Here is a 21,041-nt window from a genome sequence, read left to right as displayed (position 1 = left end):
AAAAATGTACGACGGAATGACAGACAGAAATACCCATTTTTTAATATATATAGATTTATTTATTAAAGGGTAAATTAAGCAAATTGGCTATTTCTGGCAATTTATTTAAGTGCGTATCAAACTGGTAGCCCTTCGCATTAATCAGTACCCAAGAAGTAGCTCTTGGTTTCAAAAAGGTTGGTGACCTCTGGTTTAGCCACACAAACACACAGTGTTTTGACGAGAGACGTGACAGTCGGGCGGTATAGCTAGGTTGGTAGAGTGGCCGTGCCTGCAACTTGAAGGTTCCAGGTTTGATCCCCACTTCTGCCACCCTAGTCACTGCCGTTGTGTCCCTGGGCAAGACACGTGCTCCCAGTGCCACCCACGCTGGTGTAATAATGTAACTTAGATATTGGGTTTCACAATGTAAAGCTCTTTGAGTCACTAGAGAAATAGGCTATATAAATATAATTCACTTCACTAATTCGCTTGTTAATAAAGAACGTGACTCTCCAGTCTCTCGCTAAATTCTGTCTATTCTACAGGGGTCTCATCTAATTACAAAACGTCGGTTACATGAACAAGCTTAGTTCCTGTGGAGAATGCATACATGTTTTATATACTTTGATACTTTAGTATAATATTGCATTGTGTCATCGTGCTATTGGTACGTTTCCGCTCTGGAGATGCTTGTGCAACCGGTATACTTCCGTTGCCTTATTTTCTGTTGTTGATTTCCATATTTGGTCCTAGAGCGTCCAGTGTCTTGCACAAACATGATGAATCACTCCTCAAAAGCGAGGTTTGATTCTGTTCCGTGAAGGACATAATCCCTCTTCTTATCAGAAGGTGCATCCCTATCTGTAAGCGGGGACTGCCTTACTTCTCAATGTAAGAGTTAACTTATTTTGTCTTATTTTTCTAGACCCCGCTTGCTGATGCTATGGTTGTGTCGTAAGGGCTGGTCTCCTAAAGCTTTAGTAAAACTTGGCCAATTACTATTCTGTCTCGGTGGTCCTTTTTACTCAACATATACAGTGGGGCAAAAAAAGTATTTAGTCAGCCACCGATTGTGCAAGTTCTCCCACTTAAAATGATGACAAAGGTCTGTAATTGTCATCATAGGTACACTTCAACTGTGAGGGACAGAATGTGAAAAAAAATCACATTTTAAAGAATTTATTTGTAAAATATGGTGGAAAACAAGTATTTGGTCACTTCAAACAAGGAAGATCTCTGGCTCTCACAGACCTGTAACTTCTTCTTTAAGAAGCTCTTCTGTCCTCCACTCGTTACCTGTATTAATGGCACTTGTTTGAACTCGTTATCTGTATAAAAGACACCTGTCCACAGCCTCAAACAGTCAAACTCCAAACTCCACTAAGGCCAGGACCAAAGAGCTTTCAAAGGACACTTATTTGGAACATCCCACAGGTGTGCAGGCTAATTGGGAACAGGTGGGTGCCATGATTGGGTATAAAAGCAGCTTCCATGAAATGCTCAGTAATTCACAAACAAGGATGGGGCGAGGGTCACCAATTTGTAAGGAAATTGTCGAACAGTTTTAGAACAACAATTCTCAACGAGCTATTGCAAGGAATTTAGGGATTTTACTATCTACGGTCTGTACAATCATCAAAAGGTTCAGAGAATCTGGAGAAATTACTGCACATAAGCGATGATATTACAGACCGTTGATCCCTCTGGCGGTACTCCATCAAAAACAGACATCAGTGTGTAAAGGATATCACCACATGGCCTCAGGAACACTTCTTAAAACCACTGTCAGTAACTACAATTGGTTGCTACATCTGTAAGTGCAAGTTAAAAATCTGCTATGGAAAGCAAAACCCATTTATCAACAACACCGAGGAACGCCGCTATCGTCGCTGGGTCCGAGCTCATCTAAGATGGACTGATGCAAAGTGGAAAGGTGTTTATGTGGTCTGACGGGTCCACATTTCAAATTATATTTAGAAACTGTGGACGTGGTGTCATCCAGAACAAAGAGTAAAATAACCATCCGGATTGTTATAGGCACGAAGTTCAAAAGCCAGCATCTGTGATGGTATGGGGGTGTATTAGTGCCCAAGGCATGGGTAACTTACACATCTGTGAAGGCACCATTAATGCTGAAAGGTTCATACAGGTTTTGGAGCAACATATGTTGTCATCCAAGCAACGTTATCATGGACGCCCCTGCTTATTTCAGCAAGACAATGCCAAGCCACGTGTTACAACAGCGTGGTTTCGTAGTAAAAGAGTGTGGGTACTTTCCTGGCCCGCCTACAGTCCAGACCTGTCTCCCATCGAAAATGTGTGGCGCATTATGAAGCGTAAAATACGACAGCGGAGACCCCGGACTGTTGAACGACTGGAGCTCTACACAAAACAAGAATGGGAAAGAATTCCACTTTCAAAGCTTCAACAATTAGTTTCCTCAGTTCCGAAACGTTTATTGAGTGTTGTTAAAAGAAAAGGTGATGTAACACAGTGGTGAACATGCCCTTTCCCAACTACTTTGGCACGTGTTGCAGCCACGAAATTCTAAGTTAATTATTATTTGCAAAAAAAAATAAAGTTTATGAGTTTGGAGATCAAATATCTTGTCTTTGTAGTGCATTCAACTGAATATGGGTTGAAAAGGATTTGCAAATCATTGTATTCCGTTTATGTTTACATCTAACACAATTTCCCAACTTATTCCCCCATCAAAGAAGCGTAAGTACTTAAGTCGGCGGGAGAATACGCAGAAGGACTTAATTGCGCCCACATTTAAGGATCGCTCCACTCAAAGGGCGCACATCTTGGGTGAAGTTGCGGAGTGACAAAAAGAAAATGATTTTTATTTTTTTTTTCGCTTTAGCACATGGGAGAATAGGACTTCGGGCTTTATCCCACTGATTTTACTCCCTGACACAACCCTGACGGGGGATCGATCCTGCGCCCTCTGTTTTCCACAAATGACAGGTTGAAAATGCACTTCATTCTACTAATAGTGATGGAGCAGAAAAGGAATGTGGTATTTCACGTCATTTACCTGACATTATCCAAGCTGTTTATTGTCTCGCTTGTCTGCAGCGGCATACACTCGAAGAGTTATCCTACATTCACCAAAGCAAGGCAAAAATTAATAGTTCGAGATCAATGTTCCCTCTAAGGCAGGCCGGGGCAATTATTTTGCCTCGGGGGGCCAAATTTAGTGTGTAAAAAATGTGTCTGGAGGCCGGTATATCTATTTTTAGGAACACTAATACAAAACCTTACAATAATGTCTGATTGAAAGCTAAAAACGTTATGACAGACATTTTTTTTTTTACTGAATGAGACACCCAGAATGTGCATGAAAATAGAGAGTGTGGGATTTAAAATAGGGAAGCACGGTGAAACAGGGGTTAGTGCATGTGCCTCACAAAACTAAGGTCCTGAGCAGTGGCGTCGCCAGACAGATTTCACTGGGGCACGTGCCCCAGTGTTGATCTGCAGTGCCCCAGTAAAAATTTCACCAATAAAAAAAATCGCTTCAGAGTTTTAAGTCTACATAACATAGATTACAGCGCACATACTACTTAGTATGGTAATTGATTGCTACTGTATTCAGTCCACGTAACAATGAGCACATGGCTAATTAATATGGTAATTTATTCACGTGTGGCTCGAGACTTCAGTTGAGAGAGAGAGAGAGAGAGAGAGAGAGAGAGAGAGAGAGAGAGAGAGAGGATGACAATCACTGCTGAGGTAGGTAACATTAGCCAACAACAATTTGTTAATTATATTATTTTGATTTTGATTTGACTCAAACTGTAACTCTTAGATGGATATCAGAAAGTTATTCACCATGAAAAAGGGACGTTTTGGTCTTGAAAAAGGGAGGTTTTTGGTTTTTGTGGTTGGTGCACTAATTGTAAGTGTATATTGTGTTTTTTATGTTGATTTAATAATTTAAAAAAAATATATATATATATATATATATATATATATATTTATTATTTTTTTTTGTTTTGTTTTGGTTTTTTTTAATAAAAAAATTCTTCTGCGGCTCGGTACCAATTGGGCCACGGCCCGCGGCCCGGTGGTTGGGGACCACTGGTTTAAAGCACTATTTATTAATTTTGTATGATAAATAAGTGCTAAAAATGTTTTTGCTTGCCCGCTTTGTACGCTCACATGAATTATTTGTGCCCCAGGTGTGCTCCAGTACAGTATTAGGTCTAGTGACGCCCCTGGTCCTGAGTAGTCCTGTGTTCAAACCCGGACTCGAGATCTTTTTGTGTGGAGTTTGCATGTTCACCCCGTACCCCGTGACTGCGTGGGATCCCTCCGGGTACTAAATTCATTCCACCGCCAAAAACATGCACCTGGGGATAGGTTGATTGGCAACACTAAATTGGCCCTGGTGTGTGAATGTGAGTGTGAATGTTGTCTGTCTAAATGTGTTGGCCCTGTGATGAGGTGGCGACTTGTTCAGGGTGTACCCGCTAAAAAAACAACAACCTACAATCTGATATATTTTGTACAAATTTGTCGTAAAAATCTCCCTCCACGTCTGTCCTTGACACTTGCATTTCAAGCTGGCTCTGGAAACACTCTGTGGAAACGCTCCCCACCCAAACTGCTTGGTGCCTCGTCTGAGCTGCCGTGACTTGGAATACAATAGTAACTAGTACATCATGCAAAAGTGCAGATTTCAACCATTGAAACACTTTGTATACCGTATTTTCCGGAGGGTAAGTTGCTCCAGAGTATAAGTTGAACCTGCCGAAATTGCATAATAAAGAAGGAAAAAAAACATGTATAAGTCGCACTGGAGTATAAGTCGCATTTTGGGGGGAAATTTATTTGATAAAACCCAACACCAAGAATAGACATTTGAAAGGCTGTTTAAAATATATTAAGAATAATGAACAACAGGCTGAATAATTGTACGTTATATGACGCATAAAAAAACGGTCACCACCCCACATCACCGACCCCCTCCATTGGTTGAGTTAGGCGGGGTTTGGTGGTTGTAGCCCGGAAGAGTAGGGCTGCATGGGATTTTGGGTATTTGTTCTTTTGTGTTTATTGTCACGCCTGTAAGTTTATGTTTTGGTTTTTGTCAGGTTATGTTCGGTTTTTTGGACATTTAAGTTCTGTCTTGGCACTTCCTGGTTTGTTTTCGTCTCCATGCCAACTCATCAGTTTTCACCTGTCATGTCACGTCCCTGTCCTCAGCCTCACACCTGTTTTCACTAATTATCATAGCTACTTAAGTCACTCTTTTTCTTGTCTTCATTCTGGGATCTTCACACACGCACGCACCCTACCCATGCTGAGCTACCTTCATGCCCTCGAACACCTCGTTTTTCATGCCCCTTGTTTCGCTCCAAGTAAGTTTTTGTATTTATGCCTCAGTGCTAGTATTGTTTTGTTTATGCCACAGTTAGTGTCTTTTGTTTCGTTTGTATATAGTCATGCCATCGTGCTGTTTAAGTTTATAATTAATTGTCTTTCATGCCATCGAGCAAGTGTTTTTGTTTTCCCTGTTTTGTATATATTATATGAATAAAAGATGTACTCACAGTCACGTCTCGCCCGTGCAAATCATTTTCTGCATCGAAGAAACATCTTTAATCCAAGCCCAGTTGTGACATTTATGTTGTGTTACGGTGAAGATGTTCTCCCAAAATGTGTTTGTCATTCTTGTTTGATGTGGGTTCACAGTGTGGCGCATATTTGTGACAGTGTTAAATTTGTTTGTATGGCCACTGTCAGTGTGACATGTATGGCTGTTGGCTGTTTATCAAGTATGTCTTGCAGTCACCAACGTGTGTCATATTACAGAGAAAAATGTTAAATTGTTAGTATGGGCATAAACCTTTATATAACAGGCTACATGTATTGTACAACTTGAATGTAAAAATACACATAAATATTAAAAAAATAAGATTTACCTTAAAATTACATATAAAACTGTTAGATTGTTAGTATGGACATAGACTTTTATACAACAAGCTACATGAATTTGAAAGTAATTTGAGAAAACAGAAAATGATGTGTATAATTAATTTGGTATTGTTCTGTAAAAAAAATAGAATTATACATAGTTTGTCATTACTGGCATATTACTTAAAATAACAGGCGGTTTGTTTATTTACAGATAATGTCTTCAATTCTACAGTTTTATAACCTATTTAAAAAAAAATTAAAAATTACAGTAGAAAATTATAGTCAATAAAGAGTCATTCAAATAACTGTAACATATAGAACATGCTATACATTTGCCAAACAATCTGTCACTCCTAACCGATAAATCTGATTAAATCTCATACGTCTAGACCCTTACGTGAATGAGCTAAATAATATTATTTGATATTTTACGGTAATGTGTTAAAAATTTCACAAATAAGTCGCTCCCGAGTATAAGTCGCACCCCCGGCCAAACTATAAATATATATATATATATATATATATATATATATATATATATATATATATATATATATATATATATATATATATATATATATATATAGATTGGATTATACAGAGAATAGTTCTCAATAACGTGGTGGAGCGGAATATGTATGTGTGGGAAAAATCACAAGACTACTTCATCTCTACAGAACTGTTTCATGAGGGGTTCCCTCAATCATCAGGAGATTTTAATGGAAGCATTCACATACAATGATTTATATAGGGCACAGAATGAGTGGGTACAGGCAGACGTAGGTGCGTGGTGATTGGCTCATGTGTTACCTAGGAGGTGTTTCCGTCTGTGACGGCATGTTGATATGATTTCACTGCGCTTGTTGAGGGATGACAGGTCTGGATGATATATAATAAACAGTTTCTCTTTTAAGCATAGGTTGCATCTTTTATTACCACTGTTGTAAGGTGTGCTGGATGAAAGAATTTGCCATGTTATTGAATATTCAACATTATTGTCTTTAAGGTTCCAAATGTGCTTGCTGAGTTCTGTAGAATTCCGCAAGGTCTGGTTTCCAAAGGAGGCCTGGTGATTATTCTGTCTGGCTTTAAACGCTCCTTCAGTTAATCCTACGTACGTGTATGTGAATTCTTCCATTAAAATCTCCTGATGATTGAGGGATCCCCTCATGAAACAGTTCTGTAGAGATGAAGTAGTCTTTTGATTTTTCCCACACATACATGTGTATATATATATATATATATATATATATATATAGATATAGATATAGATAGATGGATGATAGCTAGATAGATAGCTAGATAGATAGATAGATAGATAGATAGGTAGATAGATAGATAGATAGATAGATAGATAGATAGATAGATAGATAGATAGATAGATAGATAGATAGATAGATAGATAGATAGATAGATAGATAGATAGATAGATAGATAGATAGATAGATAGATGAATAGATAGATTATTACAGTGAACCTGTTCACTGTAATAATGACAATAAAACTCTATTCTATTCTATTATAACCTATTCTAACGCCTGTCGAGACGCTTCAAGGACAGGAATAATATCGTTCACTTTATTGAGCAAAAATGTTTGTATTTGGCCGTAACCACACCAAAACATGACTAAAAAAACTTCTATCTTGTCATTTTGTTTGCCATACAAACCAGGCAAAAACCACCTCCATCATCTGTCATATCAACAGCTACCGCTCGCTTTCTTTCACCTATACCGGGGGTCGGCAACGCCCTACTGGCTCCCTGGAGCTTTTTCAAAAATGTATGAAAATGGAAAAAGATTAGAACATTTTTGTTTGTTTTAACATGGTTTCTGCAGGAGGACAAACTTGACACAAACCTTCCTAATTGGTAGAAATCCCACAGTTTACATTAAACATGCTTCACTTAAGGCGAGTATTTGAGGTGCGGCACTTTGTCCTAATTTCGGAAGTCGTTGAATGCACCGTAATATGTTTACATGTACAACTTTCTTTGATGCTGCCACAGAAATACGTGTTTTATGCCACTCCTTATTTGTCTCTATTTGTCCATTAAACGTTTTATGCTGTGCGTTTATGCACAAAGGTGAGCTTTGTTGATGTTATTGACTTGTTGGAGTGCTAATTTGACATTTGCAAGTTAATCAATGCTAACATGCTATTTATGCTAGCTGTATGTACATAATGCATCATTATGCCTCGTATTTAGGGTATATTTGAGGTCATTTACTTTGTAGTTTCCGTTTCCTTCAACTTGAACATACACATATTTACCTTTGGCCATTGTAAGCCAGTCATTTCCAGGAGTTATTACACCCTCTGAAAAGCCTCTGTTTTAGTAATGTGTTTTGATGTTCTAAAAATGTGTAGAATAAATATTACATTTTAACATTTTTGTCAACGAAGATGTGCATTAGCTTGCGACACACATAATCATTTTGATTGTAGGCCAATATATCTAATATAGACACATATCATATTTTGCCTTCATTATAACACTTATATACGACTTTTAAAGTCATTTTGATTGTAGGCTAATGTAACTAATATAGAAAAATCATGTGTTGCCTTCATTTTAACACTTACATAAGACTTTTTATTTTTTTGCGGCTCCAGACAAATTTTGTTTATGTATTTTTTGTCCAAAATGGCTCTTTCAAAATTTGGGTTGCTAACTTCTGACCTATACCAACACACGCACTCATAACACTTAGCCACTGGTGCGTTTATGGACCCACAAAAAGTCGGAAATCTCAAAGACCACACAAAGTTACACTGACTCCTCAATCATATATGTGTTTTTTTTACTGTCATTTATTATTAATGTTAATTCATGGATATTATTTATGAAATGCTGTTACTAGAGAAAATTACAGGAATGTTCACATTATCCCATTTTTACATTTCATTGGGCAACATGTGAATGTTTAAGGGGAACTAAATGTGATCCCTGTAAGGGGTACACATTATTTCCAAAGCAGGACCACCACCCAGACATACTGTACAATACACCGGATTATAAGGCGCACTGCCGATGAATGGTCTTTTTTCGATCTGTTTTCATATATAAGGCGCACCGGATTATAGGGCGCATTAAAGGAGTCATATTATTATTGCTTTTTTTTTCTAAATGTAAAACACTTCCTTACATGACATGTAATGATGGTTCTTTGGTCAAAATGTTGCATAGATTATGTTTTACAGACCATCAACTCGCTTTCTGACAGTCGCGTCAGGATGTGCCGTTTTGTGGGCGGTCTTATTTACGTGGCTCACCTTCGATAGCGTCTTCTCCCCGTAATTTTTTTTGTAGCAGTGTAGCGTGCAAGGAAGATAGTGGAAGAAGGTGTCAAAAGATGGAGCTAACTGTTTTAATGACATTCAGACTTTACTTACATCAACAACGGAGCAGCATCTACTCATCCGGGAACAACAACAAGGCCAGAAATGTGTCCCGTGAAAAATCGTCCAAGCAGAACCTTCTAATAACTAAAGTTCCTTGGGTGCATAATTTAAACTCACTACACCGGTATGTTTTAGCGCTTTCATGGCAAGTTTACTGATGGATACAAGTATGAACTTTACACTACTTTATATTAGAAATGGCAACAGCGGAGGATGAATGTCCCATAACAAGAAGATAGAGAAAAAGAAGAAGCTTATCGACTATGGTGTCGGAACGGACTACAAATGCGGAAGCGTTCAAATTTTCAGGACTTATGCAGATCCCGAATACAGATCAGCAGGTACCAGAAGCTATGAAAAGTTGCTTTTGCACAATATTGCGAAACAAAACACATGGTGATAATACTCGTATGTACAGTACAATCCATCAGCAAAGTCGTACTAAAACATTTTGAAATATTTTTAAACGCCATGTTCTATATTTTCAATGGAACATATAAAAAAGTTGGTGTTGTTTAATTGAGTCATATTGCCATTATATTGCAGTCTACACATATCTCTTATGTTTGAATAGCATCTACTGGTCACACTTATCATTACACCATATGCTAAATAAAATTGTTTCTAGGTCGGTACACAAAACCAGAATTATTCCGTACATTAGGTGCACCAGGTTATAAGGCGCACTGTCGAGTTTTGAGGGGAAAAAAGGATTTTAAGTGCACCTTATAGTCCGGAAAATATGGTGCCTTCCTTTCACTCGTAATTAATTTCACTTTAGAGTCCCAGTGAGCAGCTCGCCTCGCCGCTTGGTGAAAGAGTCCATTCACTTTTTGTAGCTTTGCATATTAAACGAAGTGTGTAGAAAGGAATAAACAGCATGAAACTGTATTCTAGCTTAAAGTCTACGGTTGAGTAAAAACACTGCAAGATAGAGCAGTGTTCTTCAGCACAAAGTTGTCCCACAAAATTTGACGCAGGTCAAAATTTCCTTGTTGTTATTGTTTCTTTCGTTGTCAAGTTTGCCGTCATAGAAATAAACAAAAAATAAGAAATAAACCAGTTTCCCTCGCATATTGTAATGGCGGATTAAACGCCCGATTGTAGCTGAGATAGGCGCCAGCGCCCCCCGCCACCCCGAAAGGGAATAAGCGGTAGAAAATGGATGGATGGATGGATTAAACGTCAAATACAAAGTTGTATAAACTTGAGCCCGCCCCTAAAAGGTTCTTGGAAACTCCCGAAAGTCACTTAGACTTAAAGGCCTACTGAAACCCACTTCCACCGACCACGCCGTCTGATAGTTTATAAATCAATGATTAAATATTGACATTGCAACACATGCCAATATGGCCGGTTTAGTTTACTAAATTGCAATTTTAAATTTCGCGCCGAAAAATCCTGCTGAAACGTCTCAGTATGATGACGCTGTGCGCGTGTCTTCACGGATTGTAGAGGACATTTTGTCCCAGCACCGTTCACAGCTATTAAGTCATCTGTTTTCATCGCAAAATTCCACAGTATTCTGGACATCTGTGTTGCTGAATCTTTTGCAATTTGTTCAGTGAACAATTGAGACATCAAAGAAGAAAGCTGTAGGTGGGAAGCAATGTATTGCGGCCGGCTTTAGCAACACAAACACAGCCGGTGTTTTATTGTTAAATTCCCGAAAGAAGACAGTCAAGCTTTACTATGGAACAGAGATTTCAAGCGAACACGGTTGGATTAGACCTCACACACAAAGTACAGTGCATTATGTGTATTAATAAAAAACATTTTACCATTCTGTATTCTGAAGGCGATCTATGTCATGTGCTACTCCAGCATCAATATGCGTCCTCCTGACCGTCACCATCAGCGGTATGGCTCTATCCTTTGTTACAGTTGGGCCTGGCCGAGTGGTCCTGCCACCCTCCACGTCCGTCACGGCGCCTCTCACAGCATCTTCCCTGTCTGAATCGCTACCACTGCCCTCTTCTTTTTTTTTCCTAGTCCTTCACTCTCACTTTCCTCATCCAAGAATCTTTCATTCTCACTAAAATTAATGGGGAAATCGTCGATTTCTCGGTCCGAATCGCTCTCGCTGCTGTTGGCCATAATTGCAAACAATGTTCAGATGCGAAGGGCTCCGCAACCCGTGACGTCACGCGCATATCGTCTGCTACTTCCGGTACAGGCAAGGCTTTTTTATCAGCACCAAAAGTTGCAAACTTTATCGTGGATGTTCTCTACTAAATCCTTTTAGCAAAAATATGGCAATATCGTGAAATGATCAAGTATGACACATACAATGAACCGGCTATCCCCGTTTGAATAGGAAAATCGCATTTCAGTAGGCCTTTAAACTTAGTCAAATTTTTTGAAATTGGTCCACACAGTAGCATAGTTACAAAGGATGGAAAGGGTAAGGATGGAAAGGATAATTCAGGTATAAAGTAGACTACAAATGTACCATAATAGCAATATAAAATATAACATACTGTATAAGTAATGAGTACGTACTATATATACAGTATATAAAATATACTGATATATAATATTATTATATTATAGTATAGTTTATTATATTATATGTATATATATAATGATATATAATATTTGTGTCAGGTTTAAACACTGATGACATCTATTAAACAAGACAAGAAGTAAGGAATTAAACAGAGACAGAATTACATTTGACTTAATAAGGAGAAACGCGTACACCTTATACAGTGTCACCACGCTCTGACGAAAGATTGTACGCATCATCTTTTATTTGGGCTTTCCCCGATCACATGGCAACTGCTCTTGCTAACAGATGTGGGTCATAAACAGCCATTGCCTTTGTTACAAAACAGTTCAAAGAAAAGATCGTAGAGTTCAAAGAAGAGGTCGTAAAACAGTTCGAAGAAGAGTGGCCTTGAGCTTGGGCATGTCCTGCTTTCTCTTGTAGTTCTTGGGTCTAGACAAAATCTTTCTGTGGATTACAATACATCAAAGAAACAGAACACCTTCATGTTGCTTCCCATCCTACACGGTGGAGTTTTACAAGCCTTCTTCTTGGTAGTGTCATGCCTGGTAATCAGTTCTATGTTTGATCATGTTTATGTTTCGTTTTTGGACTCCCGTTTCCTGTTTTGCACTTCCTGGTTTTGTTTGTCTCCATAGTTACGCATTAGTTTCCACCTGGTCCCCAAGTCACGCCCCTGCCCTCAGTCCCGCACCCGTTTCTCATCACCATAGCCACTATTTAAATAATTTGTTTTCTGTTCATCGGCCTAGGAACTTTGCTTGCTATTGCTGATGCTTACGTACCACGACTACGCACTTACCTTGCCTTGCCAAACCTTCAAGCCTTGCCACGCTGCTAATTATTTTGACCACGCCACGTAAGATTTTTGTATTTTGGCCTCAGCGCAAGTTTTTAGGTTAGTTGTGTATCTTTGATAGTACCTTTTGTTTATTTGTAGTCATGCCATTGTGCTGTTTTTGTTGGAAGTTTTAGTATAGATTATTATCCGCCACCGAGCGCGCCCTTTGTTTTGCCTTTTTGTTTTATAGTGTATAAATAAATAAATATGTTCCTTAACTCACGTCTGGCTTATTCCAAATCCTCTCTGCATCGAAGAAGCAACCCAAATCCATGTCCCGGCTTGACAGGTAGGATCAAAGACAGCTTTTGTCGTCTCGCCGAGAACTCATGGCAACACAAAGTTTTGTGATAACTTAGATACAATTATTCTGACAATTTGTATAGTTATAGATTATTATATTACAACTTGCTTCTAGGAACTGAAAATTAGTGACGTGCGATACCACTGATTTTCTGTTCGATCCGATACATAGTAAAATTCAGGCCGATCTGGTGCTGATACTAAGTGCAAACATACCTAAAGTGTCTGCTAAAGTTTTAATAGTGGTGTATTTTCAAATAATAGCATCCATTTAACCATCTATTTTCTACCGCGTGTCCCTTTCGCGGTGGCTGAGGGTGTTGGATATATCATATCTGTTTTTAATATTTTTTTAAATAAATACAAAAAAAATAAAAACGTAACTTTTTGGTATTTGGCTCCTGGTGAAAAAAGTTTGGCCACCCCTGATACAAAATATTAAAAGCTCTCAAAATAGTAATAAACTATACTTAAAATATATGCAAAATTAAGTTAGATAATTAAAAAAAATTAAGTATTACTAAATTATGAATTAATTAGAAAAATTACAACAACCCTATTAAAATATGAAACTAAACATTGATATTTTCGTACAGGAAGAAATTTTGACACACTAGGTCAGGAGTCACCAACGCGGTGCCCGCGGGCACCAGGTAGCCCATAAGGACCAGATGAGTAGCCCGCTGGCCTGTTCTAAAAATAGCTCAAACAGCAGCACTTACCAGTGAGCTGCCTCTATTTTTTTATTTATTTACTATGCAAGCCTGTCTCGCTTTGCTCGACATTTTTAATTCTAAGAGAGACAAAACTCAAATAGAATTTGAAAATCCAAGAAAATATTTTAAAGACTTGCTCTTCACTTGTTAAAATAAATTCATTTATTTTTTTACTTTGCTTCTTATAACTTTCAGAAAGACAATTTTAGAGAAAAAAATAAAACCTTAAAAATGATTTTAGGATTTTTAAACACATGCCTTTTTACATTTTAATTTCCTCCCTCTTCTTTTCTGACAATTTAAATCAATGTTCAAATAAAATTATTTTTTTTATTTTAAAGAATAATAAATACATTTTAATTTAATTCTTCACTTTAGATTCTGTTTTTTCAAAGAAGAATAAATGTGAAATATTTCTTCAAACTTATTGTGATTAAAATTAAAAAAAAATCTTCTGGCAAATCTAAAAAATCTTTAGAATCAAATTTGAATCTTATTTCAAAGTCTTTTGAATTTCTTTTAAAATTTGTGTTCTGGAAAATCTAGAAGAAATAATGATTTGTCTTTGTTAGAAATATAGCTTGGTCCAATTTGTTACATATTCTAACAAAGTGCAGACTGGATTTTAACCTTTTTAAAACATGTCATCAAAATTCTAAAATTAATCTTAATCAGGAAAAAATACTAATGATGTTGCATAAATTATTTTTTAAATTTTTTCAAAAAGATTCGAATTAGCTAGTATTTCTCTTCTTTTTTTCCAGGTGAATTTTGAATTTTAAAGAGTCGAAATTGAAGATTAACTATGTTTCAAAATTAAATTTTCATTTTTTTTTCCTGTTTTCTCTTCTTTTAAACCGTTCAATTAAGTGTTTTTTTCATCATTTATTCTCTACAAAAAATCTTCCGTAAAAGGAAAAAAATGACGGAATGAAAGACAGAAATACCCTTTTTTGTGTGTGTGTGTGTATGTATATATATATATATATATATATATATATATATATATATATATATATATATATATATATATATATATATATATATATATATATATATATATATATAATATATATATATATATATATATATATAAAAGGTAAATTGAGCAAATTTAAGTGTGTATCAAACTGGTAGCCCTTCCCATTAATCAGTACTCAAGAAGTAGCTCTTGGTTTCAAAAAGGTTGGTGACCCCTGCACCAGGTTATGCAGTTACACAATCATGATATTATTATATTTTTTCAATTATTAAATGGGGAAAAAACAACAGTAAAATGTAAGAAAAAAAGCAAATCAGTCGGTATGTAATGAGAAAAAGCTGATGTGTTGTTCTAATTAATGATAATGAAATTAGTCACAGATAATAAATAGATAACTGAAACAATATCTGTTTTTACCTTTTTTTTTTTTTCAAAATAAACAAATATCAAAATGGCCCCCACATTTTTTGACTTTTCAGTGTGTGGCCCTTAGTGGAAAAGGTTTTGACGCTCCTGAACTAAACTATCAAAAGTATCGATATTTTGATTTTAAGACCGACGTTCGTTAGAGCATAAAGATCTGGTATCGGCGGCATCGACATTTCAGTATCGGTCCGCACATCACTACTAAAAATATTTTCTGTAGACCTAAATTTATCCGAGGAGTTTTTGCTGGAAACAAAGGTGGGTACTTTAATGGGAAAGTTACTGTAAAGGTTACTGGAGTTGGGGGTTGGGCGAGGGGCGTGTTGGGGGCAGGGCATTGTTGGGGGCGCGGTTAAGAGGGGAGGAGTATATTTACAGCTATCCATCCATCCATTTTCCTACCGCATATTTCCTTTGGGGTCGTGGGGGGCGCTGGTGCCTATCTAAGCTACAATCGGGCGGAAGGCGGTGTGCACCCTGGACAAGTCGCCACCTTATCGCAGTATGTGTAGAAATCTTTATTTATAATTGAAGCACTTGTTTATTTTTCAGCAATTTTTTGGTTATTTGTATATCTTTTTTTCCAAATAGTTCAAGAAAGACCACTACAAATTTGCAATATTTTGCACTGTTATACAATTTAATAAATCAGAAACTGATGACATAGTGCTGTATTTTACTTCTTTATCTTTTTTTTTCAACCAAAAATGCTTTGCTCTTATTAGGGGGTACTTGAATTAAAAAAATGTTCACAGTGGGTACATCTCGGAAAAAAGGTTGAGAACCACTTCTCTAAAAGCCATAGATGGTTTTGTCACATATGCATGCACAGTAGATGGCAGTATTGTCCTGTTTAAGAGTGTCACAACATTGCTGTTTAGGGTGGACAAACTGTTTTACCGTATACAAAAACGTGACTGCTGTTATTGTGTGTTGTTGCCGCGCTGGGAGGACGGTAATGAGACTGCCTAACAATAAACCCACAAAAGAAACCAAGAACTCGCCCTCGATCATTCTACAGTTATAACGTCATCGGGCATGCACTCTGTTTATATTGTGAGAAAGCGGACGTGAAAACAGGCTGTCGACACATCACTCGGGTCCGCATGGAGCTGGAGGGGGCGTGGCCTCCAGCTCCGCCTGAATTTAGGGAGAACATTTATCCCGGGAGGTTTTTGGGAGAGGCGCTGAATTTCGGGAGTCTCCCGGAAAATCCGGGAGAGTTGGCAAGTATTCTCGATGGGGTTATCAAAAATAAATATTTAAAAATCTGCTTTTCACTTATCTGGCTATCTGTGTTGTCCCTGTGATGAGGTGACAACTTTTCCAGGGCGTACCCGGCCTACCGCCCGAATGCAGCTGAGATAGGCTCCAGCACTCCCTGCGAGCCCCAAATGGGCAAGCGGTAGAAAATGTATGGATGGATGCTTTTGATTGATTGATTGATTAATTGATTGATTGATTTAATTTTTTATTAGTAGATTGCACAGTTCACTACATATTCGGTACAATTGACCACTAAATTGCAACACCCGAATATGTTTTTCAACTTGTTTAAGTCGGGGTCCACGTAAATCAATTCATGGTAAAAGTTTTTACTTTGACTTATAATTTGTGTAATAGATTAGATTAGATTAGATAGTACTTTACTCATAATAATTTGAGGCGGTAAATATGACTTAGTTATACATTTTTGTACATAAACAGTATACCCACCAAAGCTTCTCGTTTGGGCCGCCGAACATCACCCAAATAGGCTTGTTGAAACTATTTAACAGGGTTACTGACGTATGCAGTACTCCCACCATGTCGCAGGGGGCAGCAGCGTAATATATGTGTCACAATGAAGCAGGAGTGTGGTGAATAGAAGAAGACAACTCATTCTACCCTGAAAAAAGAAAATCGAAATAAATTGCAAAAAAATACTTTTTAACAACGACTGGACAACAAAGTGTGAATCATTGTTTCCTGTCGGACCTTTTAAGTGACGGACACAGTGTTCTCGACCAAAAGCAACAATGATGGACAAATCCACACCATAAGTTTCATCACACAACTTGGTCAAACTTTTGTAAGTAGATATTGTGCATGACTTTATTTAGGTTTTTTTTGTATTGAAATTGCTGACTTCGGGATATATTTTGTATAAATATTCGTGTTGTTGTTTTTTTGTCTAAGAGTAACCGAGCTATCAGACCTTATTTTATTACATGTAGTGCTAAATTTTACCAGTAGAGGGCAATAACGCTATGTTTAATTGTGCTGAGTCACACACTGTTACATTGTGTGCAATATTGTGGATCAGGCCTGGGCAATTATTCTGATTCGGGGGCCAAATTTAGAGAAAAAAATGTGTCTGGGGGCCGGTATATCTATTTTTAGGAAAACTAATACAAAACCTCACAATAAAGTCTGATTGAACGCTAAAAATGTAATGACAGACCGCCTTAAAAATGGAAGCGAATTTAATCGTTTTCTATGAACCATAAAACCCTGAATATTGAGAACATATGAACGTCACACCCCCTCTCAATGGACATATTTTACAATCAAGCCAAATGCAACAATAATGCAACAAACACAGCGAAATATGAAAGTGACGGGTAAAAAAACAAAACACATCTACAATCTGATATATGTGATAAATCGCTAAGCTTTACAACTTTCTTGTAAAAATCTCCTTCCACGTCTGTCCCGGACACCCACATTTCAGGCTGGCTGCTCTGGAAACACTCTGTGGAAACGCTCCCCACCCACACTGCTTGGTGCCTCGTTTGACCTGCTGTGACGTAGATTACCATAGTAACTAGTAAGGTTGTACGGTATACAGGTATTAGTATAGTACCGCGATACAAATGAATCATATTCGGTACCATACCACGTCTGAAAAGTATCGGTCTGCCACAACCTAAGATTTTTTTGTTAAAATAAAGCCAATAATGCAATTTTTCTGTTCACCCTTTATTTAGAAAAGTATCGAAAAGTACCGAAAAGTATCAACATAATATTGGTATAAGGACAACACTAGTCACTAAAATATCATGCAAAAGCACTGATTCCAACCATTGAAATATGTTGTATAGTTCAAGACCAATGGTCATTTGAAAACATCAATGGCAGCAGCTACACATTCCATCTTAAAGATCTAAAAAAAATATTCAGGAATGTCCGGCGGCCCAGATTGAAAAGCTTAGCGGGCCGCATGTGGCCCCCCGGGTCTTAATTTGCCCAGGTCTGTTGTAGATATTGTTTAATTTCTATATGCACGATTGTGTATTAACACCAAACCTTTTATTTTATTAATGTAAAATATACAATACCATGAATTGATTAACGTGGACCCCGACTTAAAGGTCTACTGAAACCCACTACTACCCACCACGCAGTCTGATAGTTAATATATCAATGATGAAATATTAACATTGCAACACATGCCAATACGGCCGGTTTAGTTTACTAAATTGCAATTTTAAATTTCTCGCGAGGTATCCTGTTGAAAACGTTGCGGAATGTTGACGCGTATGATGACGCGTGCGCGTGACATCACCGGTGGTAGCGGACATGTTCTCCTAGCACCGATCTTGGCTAAAAGTACTCTGTTTTTATCGCATAATTACACAGTATTCTGGACATCTGTGTTGCTGAATCTTTTGCAATTTGTTCAATTAATAATGGAGACATCAAAGAAGAAAGATGTAGGTGGGAAGCAGTGTATTGCGGCTGCCTTTTGCAACACAAACACAGCCGGTGTTTCTTTGTTTGTTGTGAAGCTTTAATATGGAACAGAGCGGTCAAGCGAACATGGTCATGTCTACATGTCTACCGGCAGGTTCCGGTGAGAAAATTGTGGTAATAAGTCGACTCTTACCGTAAACATGAGCGGAGCTTGTGTCTTTCCTCCTGCAGCTGTCAAAGAGGCACCTGCGACTTACTTGGCTCCTCCGTGGCTTCCCTCAGAGACACTGGCGGTCACCACACCCCTCCGACTTTCAGGTATGACTATATAATCTCACTGAAACACTAGTAACACGATAAGCAGATAAGGAATTTTCCAGAATCATCCTAGTAAATGTGTTTAATAACATCTGAATCGCTCCCACTGCCCTCGTCTTTTTTTTTTCTTGTAGTCTTTCACTTTCACTATCCTCATCCATGAATCGTTCATCCTTGCTCAAATTAATGGGGAAATTGTCGCTTGGTCCGAATAGCCCTAGCTGCTGGTGGTCATGATTGTAAACAATGTCAGGATGTGAGGAGCTCTACAACCGGTGTGCACATCGTCTGCTATTTCCGGTACAGGCAAGGCTTTTTTAATAGCGACCAAAAGTTGCAAACTTTATCGTGGATGTTCTCTACTAAATCCTTTCAGCAAAAATATGACAATATCGCGAAATGATCAAGTATGACACATAGAATGGACCTGCTATCCCCGTTTAAATAAGAAAATCTCATTTCAGTAGGCCTTTAAACAAGTTGAACAACTTATTGGGGTGTTACCATTTAGTGGTCAATTGTACGAACTATGTACTGTACTGTGCAATGTACTAATAAAAGTTTCAATCAATCAATCAATCAAAAAAAATTTATATTATTTATGTAAAATACACTAGGATACTATTGTAGTGTTTATTTTAGGTTTAGAGTTTCCGTTTTACTATCCTAAACGAAGGACGAAGTGTCAAGAAATAAAACGGAGGGAAGAAAATAATTCAAAAGAAGGAATATCGATCTCCAGCAAAACGTCCGTAGCTTCTGTTTTTTCATATTGTTAACTAGCTGCACATGCTGGAATCGAGTAGCCAGGGCAGAATGAGGAATTTATTGACATTGCAGCGTGAAATCCGATGTGTATTATTATGATCATTTATTTCATCATAATGAAATACATCCTGTCTCAAGTTAATGTATAACCTGCGTAGGCACTTTCTGATGAAACATCCACATTCCAATGACCTTCCCCTGAGCCCTTCGACTCTTCAAACTGCAACGCTCTTCATTATGTACAAAACCCAAAACCAGTAAAGTTGGCATGTTGTGTAATCCGTAAATAAAAACAGAATACAACGATTTGTAAATCCTTTTCAACTCACAATCAATTGAATAGAGTAGACTGCAAAGACACGATACTTAATGTTGGAACTGAGAAACGTAATTTTATTTTGCAAATAATCATTAACTTAGAATTTAATGGCAGCAACACATTGCAAACAAGTTGTCACAGGGGCGTTTTTATCACTGTGTTACATGGCCTTTCCTTTTAACAACACTCAGTAAACAATTGGGAACTGAGGAGACCAATCTTTGAAGCTTTTCAGGTGGAATTGTTTTCCATTCTTGCTTGATGTACAGCTTAAGTTGTTCAACAGTCCAAGGTCACCGTTCTCGTATTTTATGCTTTATTCCGCCACACATTTTCAATGGGAGACAGGTCTGGACTACAGGCAGGCCAGTCTAGTACTACAAAGCCACACTGTTGTAACACATGGTTTGAAATTGTCTTGCTGAAATAAGCAGGGGCGTCCATGATAACGTTGCTTGAATGACAACATTTGTTGCTCTAAAACCTGTAAGTACCTTTCAGCATGAATGGTGCCTTCACGGATGTGGAAGTTACCCATGCCTTGGGCACTAATACACCCCCATACCGTCACAGATGCTGTCTTTTTAACTTTGTGCCTATAACATTCCGGATGGTTCTTTTCCCCTTTCTTCCGAAGCACACAACCTCCACAGTTTCCAAAAACAATTTGAATTGTGGACTCGTCAGTCCAAAGAACACTTTTCCACTTTGCATCAGTCCATCTTAGATGAGCTCAGGCCCAGCGAAGCCGGCAGCGTTTCTGGGTGTTATTGATAAATGGCTTTGGCTTTGCATTGTAGAGTTTTAACTTGCACTTACAGATGTAGAGATGAACTGTAGCTACTGACAGTGGTTTTCTGAAGTGTTCC

At 37.8% G+C, this 21,041-nt stretch overlaps 1 protein-coding gene across 2 annotated transcripts in view; it reads left to right on the top strand.

The window, feature by feature from the left end:
- LOC133557603 (netrin receptor UNC5D-like) overlaps nt 1-21,041 on the top strand; it is a 586,800-nt gene that overhangs the window by 12,274 nt on the left and 553,485 nt on the right. The window contains exons 1-2 of one of the 2 annotated variants that reach the window (XM_061908185.1): nt 17,035-17,163; nt 18,999-19,085. Coding sequence is in view for 1 of the 2 variants with exons in the window: in XM_061908184.1 (XP_061764168.1) it covers nt 18,999-19,085 (87 nt within the window). In the remaining variant the exon portion in view is untranslated. Of the gene's footprint in view, nt 1-17,034; nt 17,164-18,998; nt 19,086-21,041 lie in introns of those variants that run through there. The other variant, XM_061908184.1, reaches the window with a different exon arrangement.

This window comes from Nerophis ophidion, linkage group LG08 (assembly GCF_033978795.1).
Source record: "Nerophis ophidion isolate RoL-2023_Sa linkage group LG08, RoL_Noph_v1.0, whole genome shotgun sequence".
Lineage (NCBI taxonomy): Eukaryota > Metazoa > Chordata > Actinopteri > Syngnathiformes > Syngnathidae > Nerophis > Nerophis ophidion.
Note: the sequence above shows the minus strand (reverse complement) of the source record. Positions and strands in the feature narration are given on the sequence as shown.